The 27893-nt window shown below is 40.4% G+C and overlaps 2 protein-coding genes across 3 annotated transcripts in view; one reads left to right on the forward strand and one right to left on the reverse strand.

Annotated features, from left to right (window-relative positions):
- UPRT (uracil phosphoribosyltransferase homolog) overlaps nt 1-12479 on the forward strand; it is a 60049-nt gene extending 47570 nt beyond the window's left edge. The window contains exon 7 of the mRNA XM_039859987.1: nt 11101-12479. Within this exon, the coding sequence (XP_039715921.1) occupies nt 11101-11141 (41 nt within the window). The 3' untranslated portion in view covers nt 11142-12479. The remainder of the gene's footprint in view (nt 1-11100) is intronic.
- Nucleotides 1-27893, reverse strand: part of ZDHHC15 (zDHHC palmitoyltransferase 15) — a 52247-nt gene that overhangs the window by 2393 nt on the left and 21961 nt on the right. For both annotated transcript variants that reach the window (XM_039859984.1, XM_039859985.1), the window contains exons 5-11: nt 26849-26918; nt 25392-25424; nt 24570-24690; nt 17332-17464; nt 15686-15812; nt 13473-13576; nt 4537-4615 (exon numbers count right to left, since the gene is read on the reverse strand). In XM_039859984.1, coding sequence (XP_039715918.1) covers nt 4569-4615; nt 13473-13576; nt 15686-15812; nt 17332-17464; nt 24570-24690; nt 25392-25424; nt 26849-26918 — 635 coding nt within the window. In that variant the 3' untranslated portion in view covers nt 4537-4568. The remainder of the gene's footprint in view (nt 1-4536; nt 4616-13472; nt 13577-15685; nt 15813-17331; nt 17465-24569; nt 24691-25391; nt 25425-26848; nt 26919-27893) is intronic.

The following is a 27893-nucleotide window of genomic DNA, read 5'->3' on the forward strand; positions in this document are numbered from 1 at the left end:
ATTTATTTTAAAAAATCACATAGAAATAGCATGAGCTTTGAAATTGGGCAGTTCTGAATTTGAATTCTAGATTTGCTGCTCTGGACAAATAACATCAAAAGACTTTAATTTCTTCATCCGTAGAATAAACATAATAAAATATATCTAAAACAACATTTTGCATCTAGTAGGCACTCAGGTAGCTATTATTAGTATCGACTTTTTGGAAAGCAATTTGGCATATGTATTAAGTGTCTTTAAAAAGTTCATACCAGTAATTTTGATTCTAGAATTCTATCCTAAGAAAATGATTATAAATGAGGAAGAAGATTTATATCCAATATTATTGACAGCATAATAGTGAAAACTGGATAGAATCTTAATATCGGACAGCAGTGAATGGATTAAATAAACGATAAAACCTTGATATGTGGTTAATAGAGGAAAGAACTACTGGTCAATAGGTAAGTAGTGAAGACTTATCAGGCTGGTTTAGGATGGAGACTACAAATGTGTAATCTCAGTTGTATTATTTGTAATCAGTCACGCTCAGTATTTCTAATCGGTTGCGTTATTTTTGTAGTAGTTCTCAGCAGCCTGAGTATAGGAATGGAGAAGGTAGACAGCGGGATTGAATCTGGAGTCTCGGTTTTTCTGGCTAAGGCAGAGGAGTTGACGGGATAGGAATACTGGCAAGAGAGAGGCTGACGTGTCAAGGCTGGATAGCAAAGGAAGTAACCCATGAAAACGTCTCTTTTTTACATACATTTTTGGTACATTTCTTTTCTGTGATTTTCTTTCTACATACATAGATATATTTTAATACTGAAAAGTTTTCAATTAAAATAAAATGTAATTTTCGAATGTTCTCAAGCCTCATCCACGTTGCAGCATGTATTCTTTTGGTTGCCATATAGTATTCCTTTGTATGGATAGACCACATTTTATTTATCTGTTCATCAGTACATAGACATTACAGTTGTTTTCACTTTTTGCCTATTATGAATAATGATGCTGTAAACATTCATGTAGCAGTTTTTCTGTACATATATGTTTATATTTCTTTTGGTTTATATGCCTAGGAGTACAATTGCTGGGTCATCTGGTAACCCTACGTTTCACATTTTGAGGGACTGCCAAACCGTTGTCCACAGCGAGTGCCTCATTTACACTCCCACCAGCAGTGTGTGAGGGTTCTGATTTCTCTACATCCTGGCCAATGCTTATTATCTGCCTTTTGAATTATAGCCATCCTAGTGGATATTAAGTGGTATCTTCTGGTTTTGATTTGTATTCCCTTAATGCACGGGTCCCCAAGCCGCAGGCTGTGGATCGGTACCGGTCCGTGGCCTGTTAGGAACCGGGCCGCACGGCAGGAGGTGAGCGGTGGGTGTGTGAGCGAAGCTTCATCTGCATCTGCAGCCGCTCCCCAGCACCGGCATCACCGCCTCAGCTCCGCCTCAGATCACCAGGCAGTAGATTCTCATAAGAGCACCGGTCCCTGGTGGCAAAAAGCTTAGGGAAGGCTGCTGTAATGGCTAATGATGTTAAGCATCTTTTCATGTGCTTGTTGATCATCTGTATATGGAGAAATGTCTATTCATATCCTTTGCCCATTTAAAAATTTGAATTTTCTTTTTATTATAAAATTATCAGACTTCTTTTTATATTCTGCATACAATTCACTTATCAGATATTTGATTTGCAAATATTTTCTCCCAAAAGACAACATAGTGTATCATTCCATGGAATCGTGGATTATATAGAATATCCAGAATAGGCAAATCTATAGAGATCAACAGTAGATTAGTGGAGGAATTGAGAGTGAGGTTTCTTTTTGGGGTAATGAAAATATTCTAAAATCGATTATGCTGAGAGTCGCACAACTTTGTGAATATCCCGAAAAACCACTGAATTGTACACTTTAAGTGATCGAAGTATATAGTGAGTTATATCTCAATAAAGCTGATAAAATGTACTTTTAAAATTAAAGTACACTCATACAGATTTTTCACATAACCTTATTAATTATTATTCAAAATAATTGCTTTCAATGGTACACAGTATTTCAGCAGAATGATGTAGCAATTTATTTCGCCATTCCTCTATTGTTAGATATTTAGTTTTCTTTTTAATTTTTCTGCTATTATAATTAATTGATGGTTAATAGTTGCTCAGATCTCTGATCGTTTCATTAAAATACATTCCTAAAATAGAGTTATCAGATAAAATTGTATGAATATTTTAAGGCTTTTATATATGCTGCCAAACTGCCCTCAGATAATGATTTATGAATTTAACCTTACATCAGCAGTATATAAGAGCACCTGTTTCAACATGTCCTTGCCAACACTTGGTACTATAAATTATAAAAATCGGCTGCTTCAGTAGACAAAAATTTATATTTTGGGTTATTTTAATTTGCATTTATTTGTAGTAAAGTTAAACAATTTTCATGTTTATTCTTCACTTTAACTTTTATTTTGTTGATTGTTTGCAACTTCACTCATTTTCTAACTGTTGTGTTTTTCCTTATTTTTACTGATTTGCAAGATCTTCGTAAATTAAGGATGTTAAGTTTTGCATGTTCTATATTTTACAAATGTTTCTCCAAGTTTGTCTTTTCATTTTAAAGAAAATGCCATCTAGAATCAGTGCTTTTTGTATAAAAATCATAGAGATAATTTATATACAAAAATTTGACACAGAATGAAACACGATGTTAGCATTTGTTAATTCTAAGTTGCAGATAGATGGACGTTCACTTTATCCTTCATACTTTAATTTTTAAAACTTTAAAAGAAAATATGTATCAAATATCTAATAATTTGGACATACATAAGTTATTCAACTATTATTTTATCGGTAGACATTCAGGGTGTTTTTTTTTAGAGCTTTCACAAACATCACTATAGCCATTATCTATATGCATTGAAAATTCTTCATACCTTGGTAAGTTTTGAGATGTTCCTCCCACTCCCCGCTCCTGTGTTCCCAAACACTTTTCTATTATTATCAGAACAAGACTGCAGTTCTAACAAAATTAATCGGTTACTTCATTTTAACAGAGCGCCCTGGGAAAAGCTGGCTCATAAGCAATTTATATCAAAAATACATTTTATGATTTAATATTTACTTGAGATATTCTGAAAAAAGGGAGTATACGGTCTTGTAAGTTTGGGAAAAACTTATTCCGTTTTTGGAGATTCACAAAATTCCTTAGCATATTATAAGTCCCGATAAGTACTGTACTAAAGACAGGGTTCTGTGATCTACACAAAAGAAAATAAGCTCGGCCAAATAAGTTCAGAGTCACAGAACTCATCTGTGTGGTGAAAGGGTCGAGAGTTCCTACGGTGAACACGGCTCTAATTTTGCTTATACAGAGTTTCCTACATTTATCTCACCAGGGAAGTTTATTCCCCTTTAACATCCGTTGACATATCGAAGTACTGGTATTTCACAGAATACTCAGAGTAAAATGCTGAGATAAGAAAATGAAGAAGGTAAACACCACGGATAACATAGAGTATTTCATCAGGGCTTTGGAAAAGAAGACGTGTTTAAATGTTCCCTCTTCTTGATCGTAAGCGAAGGTGCACGGTAAGCAGTCTAAGTCGGGTTGTTAAATGTAATGCCATAGTGGGTAAGAGCGGGCTCCGAGGTCAGACAGACCTGGGTTGCAATCTTAGGGTGTCTGCTTACTAGCTGGATAGGCGGCTTAACCTCTCCGGACTTCAGTTTTCTCATAAGTGAAATGGGAATGATAACATTCGCCTCACAGAGTTGCCGAGGATTCAATGAGATAACATACATCAAGTACATAGCAACGTGCCTGGCATATACCGGGTCTTGTGCAGTATCTATACTGGTACACAGCACGGTTTTCTAAGGGGAAAACGTGAAGACCTAAGAGCACATAAACAGATCGATAGGCTTCTGAATAATTGCTAGCTTTTTCATGGGAATAAAAGTAGAAGGCTTATCAGAGCTTTGAACTCCACGGTATTTCTATTACTAAAATTCTCCTTTTAATATGGAATTACACTGCATTTATTTACCTTGCACTTATTTACGCAAAGGGAAGTCTGTTTAGCTTTACACTAGGTCAAAGAGAATCGCATGTGTGTGGCTGACAGCCATTGATGAGCAATGGGAGAATGGGCGTGCAGGGATGGTGCTTTTTGCCTGTGAGTGGCCAAAAAGGACCTGTTCATAATCTCTATCGTTTCAGAGACCTGAAAGGCACCAGGACAAGGCTTATAATTCATAGTATGAAAGCACATAACCTGACCGGGATGTTTGGCTGCTCTGGGTACCCGGGGGGTCTTTTAGCCCAAGTGAATCGTGTGAGTTCACAGGGATTAACGGCATCCTTTTAAGTACGTTACACAAGGAAATTAGGTATAGAACTTCTGCTTATGTGAATAGCGCAAGAGTGAAGATTTGAACATCTTATTCACCAGGGTGAGAACGGATTCCTTTTCTAGTATTCCTGACAAGACTGCCTCTTAGAAGTCCAGGTGGCACTCTATGTGTCTCCCTCAGAATACTGACCTGTGTTAGAGATGCAGGAAATGTGAACACTGCTATGTTTCCGTTTCCACCGCAAGAGATGATGAACCTTCTGGATAATCTGTAAGGTTGAAAAGTAAAGGTGATCAAATGTCCCTTTCTCTGGTATGGGTGCGTATTTTTTCACTGGTGTATCTCCTTCTTTCCTAATCCATGGAGGCAGCAGACATCTACGAATCTCTAAAACCTGGTGTGCTATACTGAAGCATTTGTAACCAGTCCAGACATTCACATTCCAAGAGTAGTCAGCCTGCGGTACTGTGAACGACGATTATTTTATTGCCCAGCATTATCCAATCTATAATACTGGCTGGTATTAGACTTAAAAAGCCACGGTGACAACTCAATATCATGTGGCTTTAAATGGAATGTTTTGGGTCTTGCTACTCACAAAATTACCCTGCTTTGCTGTTATTCTACTGGACATAATTGAGGTAGCTATTACAGTACTTTAGGTGTCGGTGTATTTCTAAAACGGAATGAGGCATCTAGAAAACAAGGCTTTGGCATTAATGAGCAACATCATTCACAATATAAATGTTCCTGTTTCCAACTCCCAGCCTTTCGGGTGAGCAAAGCACATTCTGAATCAACTCGTTTAATGTACAGAGAGTCACTTTCTTCACACTCCCTGCATAATCGTGTACTTGGCATTTCGAGATGAAAAAAGTCAACGGCGGTTGTCCCTTACAGTTTCTGCTTAGTACGTTCTCCTTTACGAAATCAGTGTGCCATTCAGAGTGCTTCCATAAGTGTGTGGTTTGGATTCAGAAGATAGAGGCCAGCCAGGGGAGTTCACCCTGCCCTCATCAGGCTGTCTAACTCTCATGCCACTGACTTAAGCAGGCAGACTCCAGAGACAAGCTACTTTCTGCCAGGAAAAATGGAAAAGTAAAACTGGCTCTGACAATGTCTGTGGAATCGCGGCTTCCTGGTGCGTGCACCATTCCGTCTTGTCTGGAATCCTAGACTTAGGCTGTTGTTGCCCGTAAGTCTGAACAGAAAGCAGCAATATTAGAGCAGCTCTTCCGCGAAGGATATATAGAGAATAACTCGTGTTTGCCAAATAACTCAAAGAAAAGAGTGGCAGCAAGTACTGAAGCACACATCTCATGTCACCTAGAAGGCGACTGCTAAACCGTGAAAGGCAGTTCCTGAGGTGCAATGCACTGTGCGCCTTGTCGCTCCTTGCCGAGGGCTGGCTGTCTTGGAGTTTCGTAGATAAGGAATGGCAAGGCACCATTTCAGAAACTGGCTTCCAGTATTCTGCTAAATCGGTTTCTTTTACTTTGTACCACTGTCATCCACGCTCCCGGTGGCACAGAACACTTCCTCCCGGCAATTATTTGAATGAAAACCAGGCTCGTAGATGTTGAACCCAATTATCAACTTCTTGGTTTCACTCCCGGGGGAGATTCAGCTAAGGCTGCAAAGGTAGAGTCATTGCCTGGTGAGGACTAAATTGAAAAAACGCGGAGACTTCAAGAAATAAGGCTGTGCGCCATAGAAGACAAACGCGGAATTGAGAAGTTCCATTTACCTTCTTCCCACCCCCACCTGTTCTGGCTGCCTACGCTACAGTAATTTCCCTATTATTCAGTAGAAGTCTACCTAACACAAGAATGATGCCATTTTAGTCTCAGCATATGCGGGGGCAGCCCTGGCTCTCTTCCTGTGTCATCCTAGATACCCTCCCCTCCTTTAAAATCCCGTTCCCATAGAAACCCTTGAGACAATGGGAAGTGGACACCATGTGGAATATGAAAGAACTTCGGCCGACTTGGCATCTGCTTCGTGGCCTCACATAAGTCACTCTACCTCCTCAACCTCGGCTTTTTCATCGTAAAATAAGGCAACACTTTCTCATTCGCAGTATTTTGTGATGTCCTCCCCTGAACTAGGAGCGTCCTCTAAGGTTCTACCCTTTACCTTCTGACTTTCTCTTTGTCCATTCATTTCCTTGTCCACATGGAGGCATGTCAACATTGCCTAGGTGATTCCAAATTGTACATTTTATGTGCTTTCCCTAGCTTTATTCTCTCACTTGATTATCTCCTACAACTCTCATGGGTTTAACTGCCATCTCTATATGAATGACTGCCAGATCGCTCTAGTCACTGGGACTATTTCTAGTTATTGACAATGTCTCCTGGCTTTGATCCTCCCTCTCCATTTCTAGTGTCGTGACCACTCACGAAGCCGTTGGGACACATGCCCAACTATCTTTCTAGTTCTTGTCTTCCCAAATTTTAATCCAACTTGCACACTAGTACCTGAGTAATCTTTCTAAAATTTATATTTTGTTATATCATTATGGCTTGACGGAGATCAAAGTTGTGCCACCTCAAAACATGCCTTTCGGGATATTGCTTTCAAAGGAAAAGACTCGGAAAGAACCTTTGACCCTCCTCCTTTACCTGCCTAGAGGAATTCAGATAGAAAAACCTGCTTTACAACAGGAACCTTGGCATATTCACCTTAGCACATTTGAACGAAGTGTGGCAGACAGGGAGTGTTCCAGCCGGTCTCTTTGCCAGACCCTCCTCTGTGTCCCACGGTTTCTAGTGGCCCTGCAAGAGTTCGTTTGCCACGTGTTTGCTCTTTCCCCTCTACCTGGGAATCGCCTGCTTTCCCTTTGAAATCCCAGATCCCTGTCTCCCTCTTCTTTTGTCCAAAATGGCATACAAGCCTCAATGGCCCAATGCATCGTCAGGTCTCATATTCTTATGACACGCCCATATGTACATTTTGAAATTTAGTACATTTTGAAATTGTCTTCTATCAATCTGCTTCATGTTAGTTTGATCATTAGTCCAGCCAGAAGAATCTGGAAAGGTGCGAGGAAATTTATTTTTTGTGCCCCCACACGCTGAGGACCATGGTAGCTGTTTCCTATTGTATCAAGTCTACAAAACCCTCTACCATCTTACCTTATCTTACGGTACCCTCTACCCTAGCTTACCTCTCTAAGATTACCGTCCACAACCCACAATGCCCACCTTTTACTTAGGAATAGATGGCCTCTTCAGTGTTTTTACCACATTCATGTCACACTTCTTACCTGGAATGTTATTTCATTCTTCCAAGCATCTCTCAAGATGTTGTCCATCTTAACATCTGGCTTAAGTCATGCCTCTTCCTCAAAACTTTCACCACTACGGCCTGTATGCTTCCCCCCTTCGTTGATATACTTAGTGTTTAAGCATCACTAACAATCGACCACTTACTAAATATACCACACAGTACTTAGCACGGGGCTAAGCCAACAGTAGGTATGTAATTTTTAACATCACTTTTATGGCAACGAAACATTAAATCCTGTGTTAGACTTGTGTGCTTTTCCTATCCTGCCCCAGAATTTCTGATTTCTTGAGGTCACAGGCCACCTTTTATTTTATATGCCCCTCCACGGTGCCTTGTCTGAGGTGTACCTTCAGGAAATGCTTTCTGAATGGGATTGATTGGTTGGGGACCTGCAATATTTCAGGGACATGTACCAATTCAGAGCTCAGGGTTGGAAGATGAAGGCAAAGAAGTAAAATAAACATTCATAATATTCACCCTGTCCCATAGATTTGCAGTTGGTGTGTTTTCATTTTCATTTGTCTCTAGGTATCTTTTGATTTCTTCCTCGATCTCATTGTTAACACATTCGTTGTTTAGTAGCATGTTATTTAGCCGCCATGTGTGTGTATTTTCCAGTTTTTTTCTTGTAGTTGATTCCTAGTTTCGTACCACTGTGGTCAGAGAAGATGCATGAGATTTCAATCTTCTTAAATTTATTGAGACTTGTTTTGTGGCCTAACATGTGGTCTATCCTGGAAAATGTTCCATGTGCAGTTGAAAAGAATATATATTCTGCTGCTTTGGGGTGAAATGCTCTTTAAAAAATCAATTAAATCCATTTGGTCTAGTGTGTCATTTAAGACTACCGTTTCCTTGCTGATTTTCTGTCTGGAAGATCTGTCCATTGATGTGAATGAGGTGTTCAAGTCCCCTACTATGACTGTATTACTGTCAATCTCTCCTCTTATGTCAGTCAATATTTGCTTTATATACTTAGGTGGTCCTATTTGGGTACATAAATGTTTATAAGGGTTATGTGCCTTTATCATCATGTAATGTCCTTCTTTGTCTCTCGTGTAGCCTTTGTTTTAGTCTGTTTTGTCTGGTATGAGTATTGCTACCCCAGTGTTTCTTTCATCTTCACTTGCGTGAAATATCTTTTTTCATCCTTTTACTTTCAGTCCGTGTGTCTTTCATTCTAAAGTGGGTCTCTTGTAGACAGCATCTGTAAGGGTCTTGTTTTCTTATCCATTCATCCACCCTTTGTCTTTTGATTGGAGCATTTAATCCGTTTACATGCAAAGTGGTTATCGAGAGGTATGCAGATACTGCCATTTTCTTATTTATATTTATGTTCTTCCCCCTCCCACTTCTTCTTAAAGAAATCCCTCTAACATTTCCTGTAATACTGGCTTGGTGATGATGAACTCCTTTAGCTTTTTCTTATCTGCTAAGCTTTTATCTGTCCTATTTTAAACGACAGCCTCGCCGGGTAGAGTCATCTTGGTTGTAGGTCCTTGCTTGTCATCACTTTGACTATTTTGTGCCAATCCCTTCTTGCATGCAAAGTTTCTGTTGAGAAGTCAGCTGAGCTCCCTTATAGGTTACTAAATGCTTTTCTCTTGCTGCTTTTAAGATTCTTTGTCTTTAACCTTTTGCATTTTAACGCTGGTGTGTCTTGGTGTGGGCCTCTTTGAGTTCATCTTCTTCGGGACTCTCTGTGCTTCCCGGGCTTCTATGTCTACTTCATTCGCCGTGTTAGGGAAGTTTTCAGTCATTATTTCTTGAAATAAGTTTTCTATTCTTTCCTCTCTCTCTTCTCCTTTTGGCACCCCTATGATGGGTTATGCTTGATGTTATCCCAGAGGCCACTTAAACTATCCTCATTTTTTTGAATTCTGTTTTCTTGTTGCTTTTCTGATTGGGCATTTTGTGCTACCTTGCCTTTTAAATTGCTGATTCGATCCTCTGCTTCATCTAATCTGCTGTTGATTTCCTCGAATGTACTCTTCATCTCAGATATTGTATTTTTTATTTCTGATTGGTTCTTTTTAGTTTCTATCTCAATTTTTATGTATCCTATGTCTTTGCCAACGTTCTCACTGAGATCACTGAGCATTGTTATAACCAGCGTTTTGAACTTTGCATCTGGTAGATTGCTTGCCTCCATTTCGTTTAGTTCTTTTTCTGGAGTTTTCGCCTTTCATTTGAAACTTGTTTCTTTGTGTCCTCATTTTGGCTGTCTCTGTTTGTTTGTTTGTATATATTAGGTAGATCTGCTATATCTCCCAATCTTGGCAGGGTGGCCTTATGTAGTAGGTATCCTGTGGGGACCAGTGGTGCAGTCTCCCTGATTACCTGAGCCAGGCGCTCCAGGAGTGTCACTTGTGTAGGTTGTGTCTGCTCTCCTACTGTAATTGAGCCTTGATTGCTTTAAGTACATCAGTGGGTAGAACTGCCCCTCAGGCTGACTGGCTATGAGGACTGGCCATAACCATAACATATGAGCTGCTGTGTGGTAGCTGACCCCACAGAGCGAGATTCACTCTAGCGCGTTCTGGTGCCTGCTAGGACCACCCTTTGGCTGTGCTGCTTGTGGGGCTTATCGGGTGGTGCTCTTGTATGATTTGATGCGGGCCACTGGGTGTTTTGGTTCTGGGCGTCTTGGGAGGGCTTCTGTGCAGGCCAGGGTCAGCCGCTGTCTGTGCCTGGGCCCGGGCTCTCTGGTAGGAGCTACAGTGGGATCCTCGGTAGCTGCCTGTGCTGGGCCTGGAGGCATGTGGGTGAGGCCATACTGCTAACTGAGGCTGGCAGCCAGCAGTACGGGGCCTGCAGGAGCTCAGCAAAAGGCCCAGGGAAGCCTGAGGTCTGCCACCACCCCTCTGTGAGGCTCAGCTGCTGAGCGAGCCTGGGCAGTGTGTGCTGGGTGGGGCGGGGCCTCGGAGTCACGGGGCGGGGCGAGCGGGCTCGCCGGGCCAATGAGAGTTGCGGTCTGGCCGCGAGGGGGCGGGCTCAACGCCGCAAGATGGCGCCCGCCCGCGGCCGGCTGTGTGGGAGGAGGGCTCGGCCAGGGACACTGGCCGCGGCCGCCGCCCCTCGCCCCTCGCCCCTCGCCCCTCAGCCACACACCACGGCCTCTCCCTGTGTGTCCGGAGCCTCCCGAGTCGCCGGCCCTCCGCGGGAGCCCCGGGTGAGAGCCCAGGGTGGGTCTGTGCACGGGCCCTTTAAGAGGACGCCCGGGTTCCCGACGCCCTCCGTCTCCACCGAGGGTCGGAGTCCGGGCTGGTTGTCACGGCCGGATGCGGGGCCTGCGCTTCCGGGCCCGGCGTGGGGCCGGGTCGTCTTGCTCCTTCTGGGGGCACCCCCGCAGCAGAGCGCGCTGCCGATGCTCACGGGCGCGCGTGGGGGCCGCTGGTCGCGTCTGCGGCTCCTCCGCTGCCCGGGCGGCTCGGTGATGGCCGCTCTGCCGTTTCGTTGCAGTTTCGATGTGGACGTGGGAGGCGAGCCCGGCGTTGGCCTAGTCTGCCGTCTTGACTGGACTCTGCTGTGCAATTTCTTTTCTTGGCAAGTTTTTAAAAGTGGACCTTTAAAAATCTATAAACTGAAAAGCACATAGGAGCAACGAGAGACACTGTTTGCTACAGTGGTTACAGGTTAGCACTTCGGAGTCAGATTCTGTTCGTAAGTTGCTGTACTCAAATAAGGCAGTGTTTTCAAAGAAGACACGACTATATAGTTCCTGACTGGGATGTTACATTTTTGCTCAACAAACTACTGTTTTGCTATATCGTATACATTTATATACATTTTAGAATGTTTTACATTACACAATGTACAAGTATATCTAGTAAACTAAATATTATACTTTGGGCTAAGAATCAAACCTTCACATTATTCCTAAAAGAAATTAAGTAATTTTAACTTACAGCAGCTTTGTCAGGAATGTCAGATGTTAAAAGTTAAAGGACTGCTTGTATATGACAAGTTGTGCACAGAACCAACTGGACAGATAGTGAGAACTTGTGTTAGAGGCAAGTTCAGTTCTCCGCTAGTTAAATTTGTTAGATACTGGAACGGGTGACAGAGTAGCATTGTGGAATCTCTTCCAATGGACTTCAAAAAAATCCTCATATCTGGGATGCTGTAGCGGTTTTGCTAAAGCTCAAGGTAGCTTATAGTCTATGATTTTACAATTTATGGAAGTCGAATGTGTTAGACAACAAGCTGGCATCCAATTACAACACCGTGTCTCACATGTATTTGTCCAAAGGACAGACATAGCATTATATTGGAAAGAATACGGGATTTGGAATCAGGAGACCTTACTTTAAATCCAAGTTCTGCCTCTTTCTTGCTATGTGACCTTGGATAAGTTATTTAACATGTCCAAGTCTCAGTTCTCTCAATTATAAAATGGGGATGGTATGAATAATGACGGGTGCTGGACCTAACAGTTGTGAGAAAGGATATGAAAAAAGGTATATAAAACTACTTTGTCAACTCTAAAATGGCATACAGCGTTTTATGATTATTTTTGAGCAGGTCTGGAATTGGAAACTCTCAAGAAAATAACTTCTTTATAATGTAGTGCGACATTTATACTTCAAGAGTTCTGCTTGTCGACACCAGGCTCAGATATGAATAGATTTTTTTTTCCATTGTGGAGTTATTTTAAACCAGGTTAAGACCCTATAAGTCTCTGATTTCTATTAGCTTGTGCTTTTTTTTAATACCAAAATCAAAGTTCTCTTTACATGTAACTGCCATAAGGAAAAGTCTGTTCAGGAAGACTGACAGCTGAAGGAAGGTAGGTCCAAATGCAGTCAGCTTTTCAATCAAGAGTCAGCAGGAGAAGGTAAGGGAGTTGCTTGCATTACAAGTTCTTTGGCCTGGGTAAGAACTCTTTCCTTTTATAATTACGGGACTGTTTTGTCTTCCTTCCTCACTCTAAAACTGGACTTCCAGGTATAGAATCTGGGCCTAGAAAATCTGACTGGGCTAAAGGCTTGTTTCCCAGCTCTCCTCCCCACGTCAGAGAGCCTAGGTACAGTTTGTGCTAACCACTACAAGTTCCCACTCAATATTTCTGTCACCTACCGCATTACTGAGACCACCCGCTAAAAATTACTCCCCGATGCCTGCTCTTAGCAACATAAACAAATGTTGGAGGCACAGTAGTAAGCATAGCATCACGTGCAAAGAATAGGTGGCAATGGGGGTACGAGACATGAGAACCTAACCTTCAGCTCTTCACAGAGAAATCTCAAGATGACCCAGTCTGTTGGGAGAAAGTCGGCAGGGCAAAGTTCTGCTTCCTGATTTGTCCTTCGCCCTTCTGCCTTTTGGAAAACTAGGCTCCACGCATGGCAGGCTTGCCTGCATACACCAGGTTTTATTTTTCCGTGTATTTAAAGCATTCTAAAGTAGAATGGGAATGAGATTTTAGAGAAAATTTAACCAGCGTGCACGAATCACGGTAGAGAAGGGTAAGCTGCTGCTCATTGACTGAATTAACTCAAGCAAAAGGATGGCGAGTGACCAACTGACAGAACTGTTTAGACAAATGCACGGTACCGTTTGGTAGATTTTCTGATTTATCTGATTCATGGTATCACAAAGCTGGTGATGAACCTTCCAAGCTGCCGTCTTATCCCACCTAAGCCATCCGCACTTGCTGAGCAGATGTGACCGTACTTGCTCTTCTCCAGCCAAAGGGCCCTTATGAGGCTGCCATGTTGTATAATTTTTCTAGGCACTATCTTCCCATTACACTGCATTGGTTGTGCTGACATGCTCTTTATTAGTGCTCGCCCTGCTGGGTGGAGAAAAGAATTCCTTATGAGCCTTCTTACCTCGGCTGTCGTCATCATTGTCTTCCCAGGTCTCTTCATTTGCCAGAAGTGGGTTCTGTGACTCATTCATAGACCTCACAGGGAAGGAGTGTCCATCACCTGGGCTGGTGGGGAAGAGAAAAGCAGTGAGCTCTGGCAGCTGACATAGATGCTTTATGAAATTAATAACCCCACTACAAAGAGGACCAGGGTGCTTACAACAATTTCAACCATTTAACTTGTATGCTGAAGCCATAGTGGAATAGGATCTCACAACAGCATCATTTAGTTTCTGTACGGCCCTCAATTTCTATATCTTGATCGTTCGTCTGCATCGGGGTTACTGGGCATTGTGAGAGACAAGTTAACGAGGTGCTTACAAACTCATGTGTGCATAACGAGCTTCATAAATATCATTTAATGCTGGTGATCCCAATCGATATCCCATTATCGATTGTTTTGGTTCTAAATATTCCAGAAAAATTAGCAGATTCAGAATCATTGACTATAGTACAGATAAACTGCTGAGAACTGGCGACAGGTAAAAATGTCTCAGCATGCCACTATGGACGCTGAGGGAAAGAGCTGGGGGAAAGAGCCACCTCATGGGGATCTGTGATGGCCTAGAGCCACTTCCCTCGTTAACCTCTAGCAGATGGGGCGCGTTGGAGGACACTGAGCTGGCCCTGGCTAAAGTGGTTACAATTCGAACATGAGTAAATATATCTGAATACATTCCAAATTTTTGTCTGAGTGACTTTTAGATTACTCATTGGATATTACCTGTGCCTTTTCTCCTGTTCACAAATGTGGTTCATTGAAAATTGACAGATTTTGTTAATAGTTCTCTCCACAGAATATGAGTATACTAATTAGAAGGGAATGGGCTTTGAGTTTTTTCTTTTGTTATTTATTCCAGAGAAGACTCCCTTAGTGGTAGTGACAGTGTGTGTGCATGTGTGTGTATGTGTCTGTGACTGGGTGCAAATAATTGCTGGTAACAATCAACATTACTCACTGACAGTTTCGTCTTATGATTTATAGCTAGGATAGTAGGATACACCATGGATCTTAAATAAATGAGTTTGTAAAATGCTAACTGGTCCAGAGGAAGTATTGGGACAAGTGAAGGGGGGAGAAATATTTCCTTAATTACCACGTTACCCCAACGAAGTGTCCTCAAGTAAGTGCAGAAATTAATGCATACCTGTCTGAAGAATGAGTCTAAAGGGGGCTGCGAGAAGGCTCTTGATAAAGTTTACTCCACAGCTGGTTTAGTTGATGGTAGTTCAAGCTGCTTCACAAAATCAGCTTGATTTGTTCACAAAATGAGGACACAAGCTCATTTCTCCTCCACTGCTTTCCCTTCATTCCCGTTGCAGGTCTAAGAATTGCCTACAGTCTCTAAATCAGTCTGTTTGTCCTTGCTTTTGGTTTTAATTTTCCCTTCGTATAACTAATATAAGCATTGCATCCCAAAATATGAAAAATGGAGACAAGAAAAACAATATGTAAGACCATTGCCCTTACCACTTATAGTATTTTGGGGATATATTTCCCTTTTGTTGTTTTTCTTCTCTACATATTTGTAAGTATTTTTTTAATTTTTATTTTTCAATTAGAGTTGACGTTTAATGTTATTTTATATTATCGTCAGGTACACAGCATAGTGGTTAGACATTTATATAATTTACGAAGCGATTCTCTCGATCAGTCTAGTGCTCACCTGGCATCTTACATAGTTACTACAATACTATTGACTATATTCCATATGCTGTACTTCGCATCCCTGTGGCTGTTGACTGTGTGTGTGCGTGTGTGTGTACATATATATTCCTATATTGTAGGATGTTTAGGTTGTTTCCTAATTATTGGCTAGGAATAATGCTGTAATAAACATTTTTGCGACTAGTTTGTCTCTGTCTTCATAATAGGTTTTCAGAAATAAAATTTCTGGGACAATAGGCATGTGGATTCTTATGTGGGTTTTTTTGGATACATGTTACCAGATTCATTTATAAAACAGTGCTACTAGTTTACATTGCCAGAGAGCATGAGAATGTCTATTTATCATACCTTCAGCTCCTGACTTTTCTTTACTTAGAAATGAAAAACTTAGGGAATAGAGTTTCACATTGGACCGATTAATGCCCTCTGCATCCTATAGTCAAAATTGAATCTGCTACTTCAAGATATGGTCCAGCATCAACTCCTTTCAAGTAATAATTACCTACCTGGACCCAATAGGTATTAACCAGAACTTCTTGTTGTCTCCAAACACCTGCTGGATATTTTTGATGAAGCCAAGGTTAAACCCATTTTTCTCTGGGCCACTTGTAAACACCGGAGTACAGAAGGCCTCTAAGGCAGGGGAGGGAAATTGAAGAGGAAGAGAGCAATAAAGGGACAAATTTCAGAACCATCATGATTTTACAGTTCTCCATAACGCGACTTGGTTCTATGATACCTTTCTGCAGTGGTCGCATAGGCCCTTCATTCTCAGTTAGTGCTAAATGACTTAGTGAAAACCAAGTGAATCACTCAATACAAAGTAAGTTTGTTATTAAATACAAAGAATTGGCACTCTTTTAAAAAAAGGCAGAAGAGACACATGATGGTAGAAATAATTAAGCAGTCATGGGCATGGTGTGTATTTTGTAGTGCTGCATGCAGGAGTAAAGAACAAATTTAACAGCACTTTATTTGAAAGGGACAGTGACAGTCAAATGGTCTCCATCTTTAGAGCTGGGACCAAAGCAATAACACATAAAGAGATAGTAATGACGTTGACTTGGTTTTGAATGTTTCAGAAATGAAGGTGTTCACACTGAAGCCTACAATGTAAGAAATTGAGTTTTATGCCAGAAAAAAAAAAGTGGGTGGAATATAATCACCTTAAAGACTATGAGGAAGCGGACCAAGCTAGCACGCATTATCATTAGGCGCACATTTATCCCATTAAGCAAACTCACTGTTGGAGTCTGGCTGCATCTGGCCATTTCCCATTCGTTCTTTGTTTTCACTCGGTTCTCACGAAGCTTTTAGTACTTTTCTACTTTGCAGCTGATCTCTAAACCAAATGTGCTAATCCGCCACCTAGCAACTAAGTGCTACATATATATTTGGTTTAGAAGGTGAGTGCAAATACTTTCTCAGCTGTTAGCATTATTAGCCAATTCGTTATAAAAGTATAGCGGCTTTTGTACTAAACTTTCCTCAAATCTATTTTAGTGAAACGTTCAACATTTTGACACTTTCTCCTCATTCCTCATGCATTGATTTGCATATGATGTAAATATGTCTTTCACCATAGATGAAACAATTATCGCACTGGAATCCGTCAGAAATATAGAGTATAGAATGGACAGACAAAATAATTCGTTTTTCGTTCTCATTTTCTAGAGACTCACCTGTTCAGTCTAAGTATCTCATTCGCACAGTCCTAGATAGCTCCTTGGTGATCGTAGATATTCAATGATTTGTTGGTTTGAATTCTTTCCCAGGACGGTTTTTGGATGTATTCAATAAATTATCTATCGATCTTTACCTCCCTCTTTTGGTGTTCCCTTCTGTACTGATGCTTTCCTTCAGTTCCTCACATGAACACCTTTTAGAAAATTTTCAAGCTGTATATCTGAAGAGCTATAACCCAATGTGAACTATAAAGAGAAATGGTCATTTTTGGTTTTGTGTGAGGTTTCATTCACTATGGCTCTCCAGTTTGGTAAAATGTGTTTACGTTTGTCTCAGTTTGGAGGCAAGGGGATGTCACTGCAGCTAAAGTGCTTCGCTGGCAGCTTTTCTCTTCCTTGGGAACAATCCACAGGTCACTGTGATATACGTTAATACGTTTTCCCCCAGTTTTCATATCCAGTCTTACCTAAGGTGGTTTTGTTTCTGCTGACAAGCCAACAGTGGTAACCAAAGAGAACCACGAGGCTGACAAAAAACATGCAGGCCACAAAGAGGAGAAAAAGGACGTGGAACTTAGAGCGAACACTGGGCAATTCTCCCTAGAAAAGAAATAATAAACAGAAACAAAAGATTAAAGTGGTAAGGCGTGGCTTAGCTTTCTACATCATTTAGTAACTTTTTCAAACGTATGAAAATGTCTAGCTATCTCGCTGTAATTTAGAAAATAGATTTTGTGAAATTTTACAAAATAGTTTTTTCTATTGATGACCATACCTCAGAATGGATATCCTTTCAGCCTACAAAGCCTAAACTGTATCCTTGCTTATGTGCAATTCAGTATAAGAGAGAGTGTATAATGTTCCAGTTAGAAAAAGGTAATGCGAAAGGAGCATACTCAGGCCATAATTGGGGTGCCGTTTTAAAACTTGTACTCCATTTAGTTTCCAAAGTATAAATCATTGGCTAGAGGTAACTTTGAGATCATATGGTTTATCCTCTTGTCTCAAGGTGGGTTATTCTGAAATACTTTATGTGTCATGTTTCCTTGGACACATGTGTGTCGAAAATGTCATGGTGATGTATATAGGAGATTAAAACACATAGGTAGAATTTTAAAATACACTAGCTATAAGCCATGACCTGATTTTAAAGCTACTGTAGATTGTGTGCGGTTGTTTCTTTTTATAGCTGCAATGCAATGTGCTGGTATATTACATCCTGTGAAACAGATGTTTAGACAGTAAAAACAAGCAGTATTTGACAGGCAATTTTAAAAGTAGGCAGCTAAGGATTTTTATAGTTAGCTGGGACATCTTATTTTCCATGTGGCCACAGCTTTTTAATATATGCAGCCTTAGGCCAGAATGAATTTTCTAGCGTTCCATAGCATGCACAGCATGTAACATTTTGTATTCTGAAAAGAATCTTAGAAAACTTTTCAATTTTGGAAGGAGCAGTTGCGAGAAGGACTTAATTTCCTCCTTTCTTGGGCTGATCATTGTTTTGGTGTCATGAATTGTTTCGAAATATTTCTAAATACTCTCAAGTAATAAAGTTAAAGGTGATCTCGATTGAAGTGGACCTTACATTATTATCTGGTCCTACCGTAGTTTGGAAGGATAAAGTTAAGACTGGGAAACACTTGGCAAATTTAGATAACACAGGTATTTTCTTCTCTTAGAGGAGATTTTTATTCATTTTGATGTAAGGAAATATCGGGAATCTTCTAGAGTGTATATGTTTGAAGGATGAAGATAAGGGAAAGTAAGCCAGTGAGATGGTTTCAGTTGAGGGGTGGTCTGGTTGAACTTTGCATGGGGAAAGAGCACCCCAGGAAATAGCTACCCTAGGGAACTTTTATCTGCAGCTCCCTTTAAAAATAGTCCCTTCACAAAATCTTAGCCTATGCATCCAAACTGAACTTGATTGTTCTTGCTTTGTTCTGTTTTAAATTTATAGGAAAGACTCCATGTATCTCTGTAGTAGTTTTTGCCTGGCTGATTTTTTACTTTCATCATCTATACTTTTTGAGCATGTATTTTTAAAAAGTTCATGTTTATTTTAATTTTTATATTTTATGTTTAAATGGGCAATAGAAAAATGGCTCAACAAGAGGGATTGATATGAAGTCAGTTCACACCCTGAGTAGCTAAGCCGGAGGTATTTCCCTCCTCTAATTACTCTTACAGGACTCTCTTCTGTCTGCCAAATTATATCTACTGTGTTGTCCTTTGATAAAGCACTTAATATTCTAGTTTTTTCTTAGAAGAGAGTGATGGCCCTATGTTCAAAATTACCTTCTCAGGAGATACCCAAGCTAAAGTACTCAAAGCAATAACTACCAAAAACAGTGCAGGTGGATGCTGGTGGAATAATACTGTTATCTTGGTTCTGAAATAATTCACAGGCTCTGCGAGGAGATTCAACCCAGTATGGGAGGTATATATTACTACTTTTTTCATAAGGCAAAGATCGATTTCCTACCAAAGTAGCTACTCGTTAAATTAATATGAGAGGAGAGATATGGTTTGATGGTCTTCTGAATTCTTCATTCTAAAAGAGCTAGAGTTTCTCCATAGCAGGACTATAATGGGCAGTAAGACATTACCATGTTTAAGATCACTAGGCTTAGGGTCAAATTCAAGTTCTGACTTTGAAGCATTCAAAGACTTTGAAGCCTTCGAGACTCTAATCAAGATGGCAAAGTCGGTAAATGCTGTGCTTGCCTCTTCTCGTGACCACATCAAACTACCGAGCAAACATCATTGAGAACCGCCTGAAGTCCTGAACAGAAGTCCTATAACTAAAGACACACAGAGAAGCCACATCGAAACTGGTAGGAGGGACAGAAACGTGAAAAGGGCTGGCCTCACATCCACGTGTGGCGGTTGAGAATCAGGAGGGATATTTTGGCTGTGGAGGTCCCCCCAGAGGAGCGAGAGGCCCCAGCCCCATATTGGACTCTCCATTTCAGGGTTCTACTGCCAGGAAGAGAAGTCCCCATAAATTCTGGCTGTGAAAATCAGTGGAGATTGTAGCTAAGTAGGACGGAGGGCAGCTGGAGTCCCAGACATTCCTCTTTAAGGGCCCGTGCACAGACTTACTCACAGATGGACTCGCTCACTGGGAGCTCCAGCGCTGGGGCAGCAGCTCCAAAGGTGCCAGGGACACACAGGGAGGGACTGAGTGGTCTGGCTTCAGGGCGAGGGCTGGAGGGGCGGCTTTCTCTAGACAAAAGTGCTGGAAGAAGCCATTGTTCCTTTGTTGAGCCCTCCCCCCACCCAGCTAAAAGTGTTTTTCTCAACATCAGGAACAAGACAAGGATGTCCACTTTCATCACTTTTATTTGACATAGTAATGGAAGTCCTAGCCACAGCAATCAGACAAGAAAAAAAAATTAAAGGCATCCACACTGGAAAGGAAAAAGGAACACTGTCATTATTTGCAAGTGACATGATACCATATATAGAGAACCCTAAAGATTCCACCAAAAAAACTATTAGAACCAATAAATGAATTTAATAAAGTAGCAGGATACAAATTAATATTTAGAAATCAAATGCATTTTTATACACCAATAACAAATTATCAAAGAAAGAAATTAAGAAAACAATCCCATTTACAATTACATCAAAAAAATATCTAGGAATAAATTTAACCAAGGAGGTAAAAGACCTGTATTCAGAAAATTATAAGACACTGAAGAAAGAAACTGAAGGAGATACAAATAAATGAAAGCATATACCATGCTCATGGAAAGGTAGAATTACCGTCGTTAAAATGTTCATACTACCCAAAGCAATCTATAGATTAAATGCAATCTCTATCAAAACGCCAATGATATTTTTCACAGAACTAGAACAAATACTCCTAAAATTTATATGGAACCATAAAAGACCCTGAATAGCCATGGCAATCTTGAGAAAGAAGAATAAAGTTGGAGGTATCAAACTACCTAAATCAAACTATACTACAAGGCTACAGTAATCAAAACAGCATAGTACTGGCATAAAAGCAGACACAGAGATCAATGGAACAGAATAGAGATCCCAGAAATAAACCCATGGCTATGTGGTCAATTAATCTATGACAAAGGAAGCAAGAATATACAATGGGGTAAAGACAGTCTCTTCAACAGGTGTTGGAAAAGCTGGACTACCTTCTTCTTTTTACACCATATACAAGAATAAACTCAAAATGGATTAAAGACTTAAATGTAAGACCCGAAACCGTAATACTCCTAGAAGAAAACATAGGCAGTAAACTTTTGACATAGCTCTTAGTAATGTTTTTTCTGATATATCTCCTTGGGCAAGGGAAACAAAAAACAAATAAATAGTACTACATTAAACTAAAAAGTTTTTGCACAGCAAAGGAAACCATGTAGAAAATGAAAAGACAACCTAGTGAATGAGAGAAGATATTCGCCAATGATACATCCAATAAAGGGTTAATATCCAAAATGTATAAAGAACTTATACAACTTAATATAAAAAAAAAACCCATCCAAACAATCCAATTAAAAAATGGGCAGAAGAACTGAATAGATACTTCTCCAAAGAGGAACTACAGATGGCCAACAGACATAAGAAAAGATGCTCAAGGTCACTAATCATCAGAGAAATGCAAATTAAAACCACAATGAGATGTCACCTCACACCTGGCTATCATCAATAAATCAAAGAACAAGTGTTAGCGAGGATGTGGAGAAAAGGGAACCCTCATACATTGTTGATGGGATTGCAAATTGGTGCAGCCGCTATGGAAAACAGTTCGGAGGTTCCTCAAAGAATTAAAAGTAGAACTACCTTATGATCCAGTAACAAGTCCACTAGTCCACTTCTGGGTATTTATCTGAGGAAATCTAAAACATGAATTCGAAAAGATCTATGCACCCCTATGTTTGTTGCAGCATTACTTACAATAGCCAAGGTATGGAAGCAACCTAAGTGTCCACCGATGGGCGACCAGATAGAGAAGTGGCACATATGTACAATGGGATATTACTTGGCTATAAAAAAAATCAAATCTTACCACTTGCAACAACATAGGCTGACCTAGAGGGTATTGTGCTGAATGAAATAAGTCAGACAGAGAAACACAAATACCTATGGTCTCGCTTATATTTAGAATTTAAGGAACAACAACAAAAAACATACAAAAGACTGATACATACTGAGAGCAAACTGATGTTTGCCAGATTAAAGGGGGTTGGAAGGTGGGTGAAAACGGTAAAGGGATTAAGAAGCACAAAGTGGCAGTTAGAAGATAGTCACAGGATGTGGGCTGCAGCATGGGGAATATGGTCAGTGGTGGTGTAATGGCCGTGCGTGCTGCCGGGTGGGGACTAGACTTATGGAGGATCACTGCACGGGGTACATAAATGTCTAACCGCTATGCTGAACACGTGGGACTAATATAACGTTGTACGTCAACTGTAATTAAAAAATAGAAAAAATTAATAAAATAAAAAATCAAGGTTACGTCACCCTCCACTTAAAAAAATAAAAATAAAATACCTTCACAGAAAAAATTTTTTATAAAGAAACCTATGTGCTAGGTGATCTTGAGCAAGTCACTCAATTACTATGAGCCTCGGTTTTATCATCTTTAAATGAGACTAATAATTCCTGCTTCGTCTAGGTCATAAGGCCGTGGTGAGGATAGATAATAGATATAAAAGTGCCTTGAAAATGGTAAAGTACCACACAAATGGAAGTTGCTGCTCGTAGGGGCACGGCTAATCTCCTCCACACGTGCCTTTTAAAATACGTGGCAGTTAACTTTTCATTTTAAGGTAGGCTTAATTTACACAGGAGAGTCACGTCTAAACCACACCAAAGTGCTCTCTGGCTGGAGAGACTGAAAGCAGCGTTTCTCTGAACTGGCAATGTCCTTTTGAACATGAGGGCAAGCCAGGACGGCTTTCATCACCTCTCTGTCAGGTATGAGCTAATATATTGTGGAAGAAAAATGAGGGTGTAGGAAAGGACAAGGCTATGTTCACCCCTAATATTGCTTGTGAATGCTGAGAAATTTCTGGTAATTGATTCGTATCTAAATATTATCTTTCAAGAGTGAAAAATGCATGTGGCACCTGGCTGGCATTGTGATATTTGATTATTGGCCGACTAGGAGGGCCGAAGGCAAAGCGTGTGACATGCGACATCGTTTGCCCTGTTGTAAGAGTAAAGGCTGGTTTTTAAGTGGTAGCCCGCTGTGTTTAGGCCCGAGTGAGGTCTGCAGCGAAGACCGAGGCTGACGCTTCCCTCACTGAACTGGATGCCATAGATTTTCTTTACTTTCAGGGAAGTAGTTCAGTGTGTGGCTAAAATGTCAAACAGGTCATAGAAACCTGAGCAGTAGAGACTCTGTACTGTGGAAAGGGCCCAAGAAGAAACACCAAGATGGCGACACATTTTGTATTTGGCGAAGATTGATAAGAAAACTTCATTACTGCTTATCTTTTTGTACCTCTTAGTTGAAGATTTTGATATCCATCATATAATTTCTGATTCTTACAATTATTAAATATCTGAATTGATCAAGTGAGTTGAAGCAAGAATGGAAAACACATATCACTATAATGTTCTATACCAGCAGGGGTCAAATCACTTAACGATTTATTCTCGGCTATTTAGATTCTCACTGTCTTTCCTGTCTCCTTTTTTCTTCCAGTTTATTATAATCTGTATTCTGGTCGCAGGCTTCACATTCTTACTCTGCTGCTTTACCTCTCCACCTGAGGCGAGATATTCTTGTTATACAGGTTACTGTGCACTTACTAAAGTAATAACAAGTAGCCCTGCCCGCATCTGTCTTGCTGTTCAGGTTCAGTTTGGACAACTCTTCTCAAGGAAAGTTATGATGTCTTAGTAACTATACTGGAGTCGTGTGGAAGGAATGTCTTCTGGAGTCCATTGGCATGAAACAAAGCAGAACAACGTATTTCACTGTACTGCTGCCAGACCCTGCACACAAATGTAAACTGAAAATCTGCCTTCGACTCTTTGGAAATAGATGAGATATGGTTGATATCATCACGTGTAAGAAAGATGAAAGCAGGATTTTTTTAAGGTTTGGTTGTAATTGTCAGAATGCTGTTTTGAAAAGTAAAGTACTTTCAACATCTGTTTCATTTGATTCTGGCAGTGAGCCAGTGCAGCAGGTAACAGAGCCAGTATTAGAATCACACAAAGTTCAGATAAGACGCTTCGTTTTGCTCACATGTGATCATAAGTCAGTGTGTCTTTCCGTCCAGTAGGAATTTGGCAACTGTCCTTTGCATGAGGAATTAGAAAGTGTTTTCTAACCGTGAGGGAGTACTTTGTTACCCTTTCTGAGGAAACTAGGGATTCAGAATTACTTTCGACATTTTTCAAATCTATAATTGGTTAAGATGTGAATTTTTAAACTTGACTAGAGAAGTACATTGTAAAAAAATCTTACTGATTTTTTTACAATGTACTGAAGGCCTTTAAAATATTCTCACGTATGACAGAAACTTGTTTAACAGGAATCTTTAAATAACAGCCTCCTGAATCGGAATATTCAACACGGGAAACTTGCTTTTGGTGTGTTCTGTCCTGGTTACTTAAGTACTAGCTATGTCAAAATGTAAAAAAACATAAGGTGAACGATGTCACAGACAGGAATAGACGCGTGTTTGTCTGGGGGTGGGAACCTTCAGGATTTTTAACTTACTCTCCAGTATTTGATGAAATAGCTGAAGGCCGTTGTAGCAATGTACAGGCAGTAGAGAACAGAGTAAGCTAAGAACTGAAGGAAAAATTTATAGTTGGAAAATCCAATGCAGTTATTAACCCTAAAAAAAAAAAAGAAAGAAAAACTAGTTTGAAATCAGGACGCATTTATTGAGAGCACGCTGATACAGAAGTGAGCTAAGCAATGGGAGTATGTCACTCCTGCTGTTTCGTTACGTGTCGTGCAGGAACTCGGGGGAAATCAAAGTCCCTTAACAGGTACAAACTGGAAAAACAGATTCATGTCTCACTTGTTCCTCCTTTCATTTTCAGACACACTGACACCTGGTCTACCTAATAGTTCTGGACTGATTCATGACACACCCAAGCGAACCTGAGTCTCTCATGCTGAAAAGCTATTACACTTTGTGCAGCTGAGTGCAGCTGCACTTAGGACAGTGCGGCTTGTTTGCGTCGGAGTTAGATGATTTCAGACTGGTTCTCTAGGTCAGATCTATATAAAGTTTGGAGAATTGCCAAAGTTAACAACCTAGAGTATTTCAAACATCAAGACAGCAAAAAACAGAACCGATGATGTAATACGAAAGAGGAGACCATTAGCTTTGTGACCCCAAAAATTCACTGCCATGCCTGTGGTGGTATATTATTCTTGCTTTAAAATCTTAAGCCTCCCACGCCCCTTACACAAATGCAAAGCCCAGTGAAGAGCAGAAACAGGCATGTTACAACTACGCTTAAGAAAGTAGGCGTATTGAGCAACTTTGACCCTTTTAGAGGAGAAAATTGAGTCAAAGGGACTTACCAAGGGCAGTGATGGTCCATTTTTAATACACACCTAAAAAGGGAGCAAAATACAGTGTGATAAGTGGGGCTATGGATATGAAGCAGCACCTCATACTTGAACTCCAGGTCTCAGCAGTTACTTTCACATGGAACTAGCCCACTCATCCCTACATTTCCACTGTAGCTGCTCTGTGTCCCCAGTTAGTCCGAGCACAAACCAAGCATGGCGGTTTATAGGGTCGGGCTGGATCACGCCTTTCTAGTTTTTGAAAGGGGTTGGGAACTCTAGGATATTGATCCAGTTTTTCAAAGGGGCTGGGAACTCTAGGATATTGATCCAGAGCAAAGGTCCAAGATAACGCCCCTCACCTTGCTCAATACTCAGTTTGATAAAAGTGCAGAAGAAAACATGGCTACATTCTCTGTTTCATTCAAGGGTAAGAGAAAGATAGGTGGAACAAGCGCCCAAGAAAAAAGACACGAATGCTATGTTTAGTAGCATAAAAACGGGGTTTTACAAAGCTGGAGCACCTTGAGGCCCAAAACAAAGTAGTATTGACTTATAACACAAAATATAAAATGACTATCCATACCTACATACCGATGTAAATAAACGATTGGATAAATAAATAAATGAGAGAGAAGAGACAAATCTCCCATGCAGAAGAATTCAAAATAATTTCTTTAGATTCTCTGCCTTCGAAGAAGGGGGACACAAGCACTCACCCCTTTAGGCGCGTGCCGCACATAGTGACTCCCTTCCAAAAGCTACTCCAGCCAGATGGTCAAGATTAACGTCGCAGCGGTAAGTCATGTTCACAGTACATACCCTTGATATGACATCATGAGAATGACACTTCGCCGCTATGGGCTTCCTCCCCAAAACACATTACCCAAGTCTGACCATGAGAAAAATGTCAGGAAAACCCCATTCCAAGTATATTCTACAAAAGGCTTCAACGTTAATCCTAAAAGCTGTCCAGGTTATCAAAAAAAGTAAAGTCTGAGAAACTGTCACAACTAAGAGGAGCATAAGAAGACATGACAACTGAGTGTAATTTGGTATCCTGGATGGAATCGTGGAACAGTCAAAAACAGTAGGGAACCGAGGAAATCTACATGTGGATTCCGGTTTAAAATAATGTATCAATATTGGTTCATTAATTCTAACAAATGTACCATATTAATATAAGATGTTAATAATAGGGGAAGCTGTGGGACGTCTGAGAACTATCTTCACGATACATCTAAAACTGTTCTAAAGTATAACTTTTAAAAAAAGGTATTTTATTTTTCTTTCCTATCTTTAGAATAGTTGGAATAATCCTCCCTGTGAGAGTGTTCAGCGCGTGCTCATCATGATCAAAAGGAAATGCTCTTATCTAGGCATGGTTACGTGTTAAAATCAGTCATATTGTTGTCTAGACAACCATCAATGGCCAAGCTCAGTCCAGGGGAAACACAGCTGTCACTTACATGGCACAGACAGAGCAGTGGTGGCAGCGATCTGGCTTAATCAAATGGCACCGGTCACAGAATCTAACAGCTATAGGAAAAATAAGGTGGTTAGCACCGGTTATGGTTCAATGTGACATCATATATTTTCCTAGCCTATCTGAATGGCTTGCTATACACTGATGACAAGTAGTCAAACTCGTCTTATTTCAAGTTATCAAGCAAAAGGAAGACTGCGTGTGGGAACTGCGGCATGTGCTTTTTCCCTGTCAGATCGATCTTGACAGCATCTTTTGGGAGATGAAGGTAAGGGGAAAAGTTTTCATATCTGGATATCTAATCATACGATTCTGTATTATCAAACAAAATACACTGTCAACTGCTTGAGTGATCTCGGGAAGATCATTTAGCCTCTGTTTGCTCCAACTTTCCCACCTGAAAACTCGGATTCATAGTTTATCTTTTCTTTCCAGAGGCTGGATTGTGTGAGGTGGATAAAAGTAAAGCACGGTAAATAAAGTGGTTCTTAGAATCACAATTTGGAGAACAGAAGAGATATTCTAGTTCAAGTCACCATTTCGCAAATGAAGACCTGAGCCGTATGAAGTGACTTATACAAAGTCACACAGCGAGTGAGTGGCAGGGCCGTGACCAGTACGGTTAGTTCAGGGTTCTCTTCACTCTGTAAGTCTGATACGAAAGATCATTTCTCCCTCCTTCTCTCCCTCCCTGCCTCCTTCTTCCCTTCTTTTATTTAAGAATTTATTTAAAAATTTAAAACAAAGGCATTTTTGAATTAAAAAAATTGTTTTCAATTACAGTTGACATACAATATTGTTAGTTTTAGGTGTCTAATCACGACATAGTGATTAGACATTTATATAACTTCTGAAGTGATCCTCTGGATAAATCTAGTCCCCACTTGACACCATACATAGTTATCACAGTATTATTGACTAGATTCCCTACACCATACTTTACATCCCCATGACGATTTTGTAACTGCCAGTTTGTACTCTTTAAGTACTTTAAAATATTTTGCCCGGCCTCCTCCTGTCCGGCAACC

The sequence above is a fragment of the Pteropus medius genome, unplaced genomic scaffold (assembly GCF_902729225.1).
Source record: "Pteropus medius unplaced genomic scaffold, Ma_sr-lr_union100, whole genome shotgun sequence".
In the NCBI taxonomy this organism is placed as follows: domain Eukaryota; kingdom Metazoa; phylum Chordata; class Mammalia; order Chiroptera; family Pteropodidae; genus Pteropus; species Pteropus medius.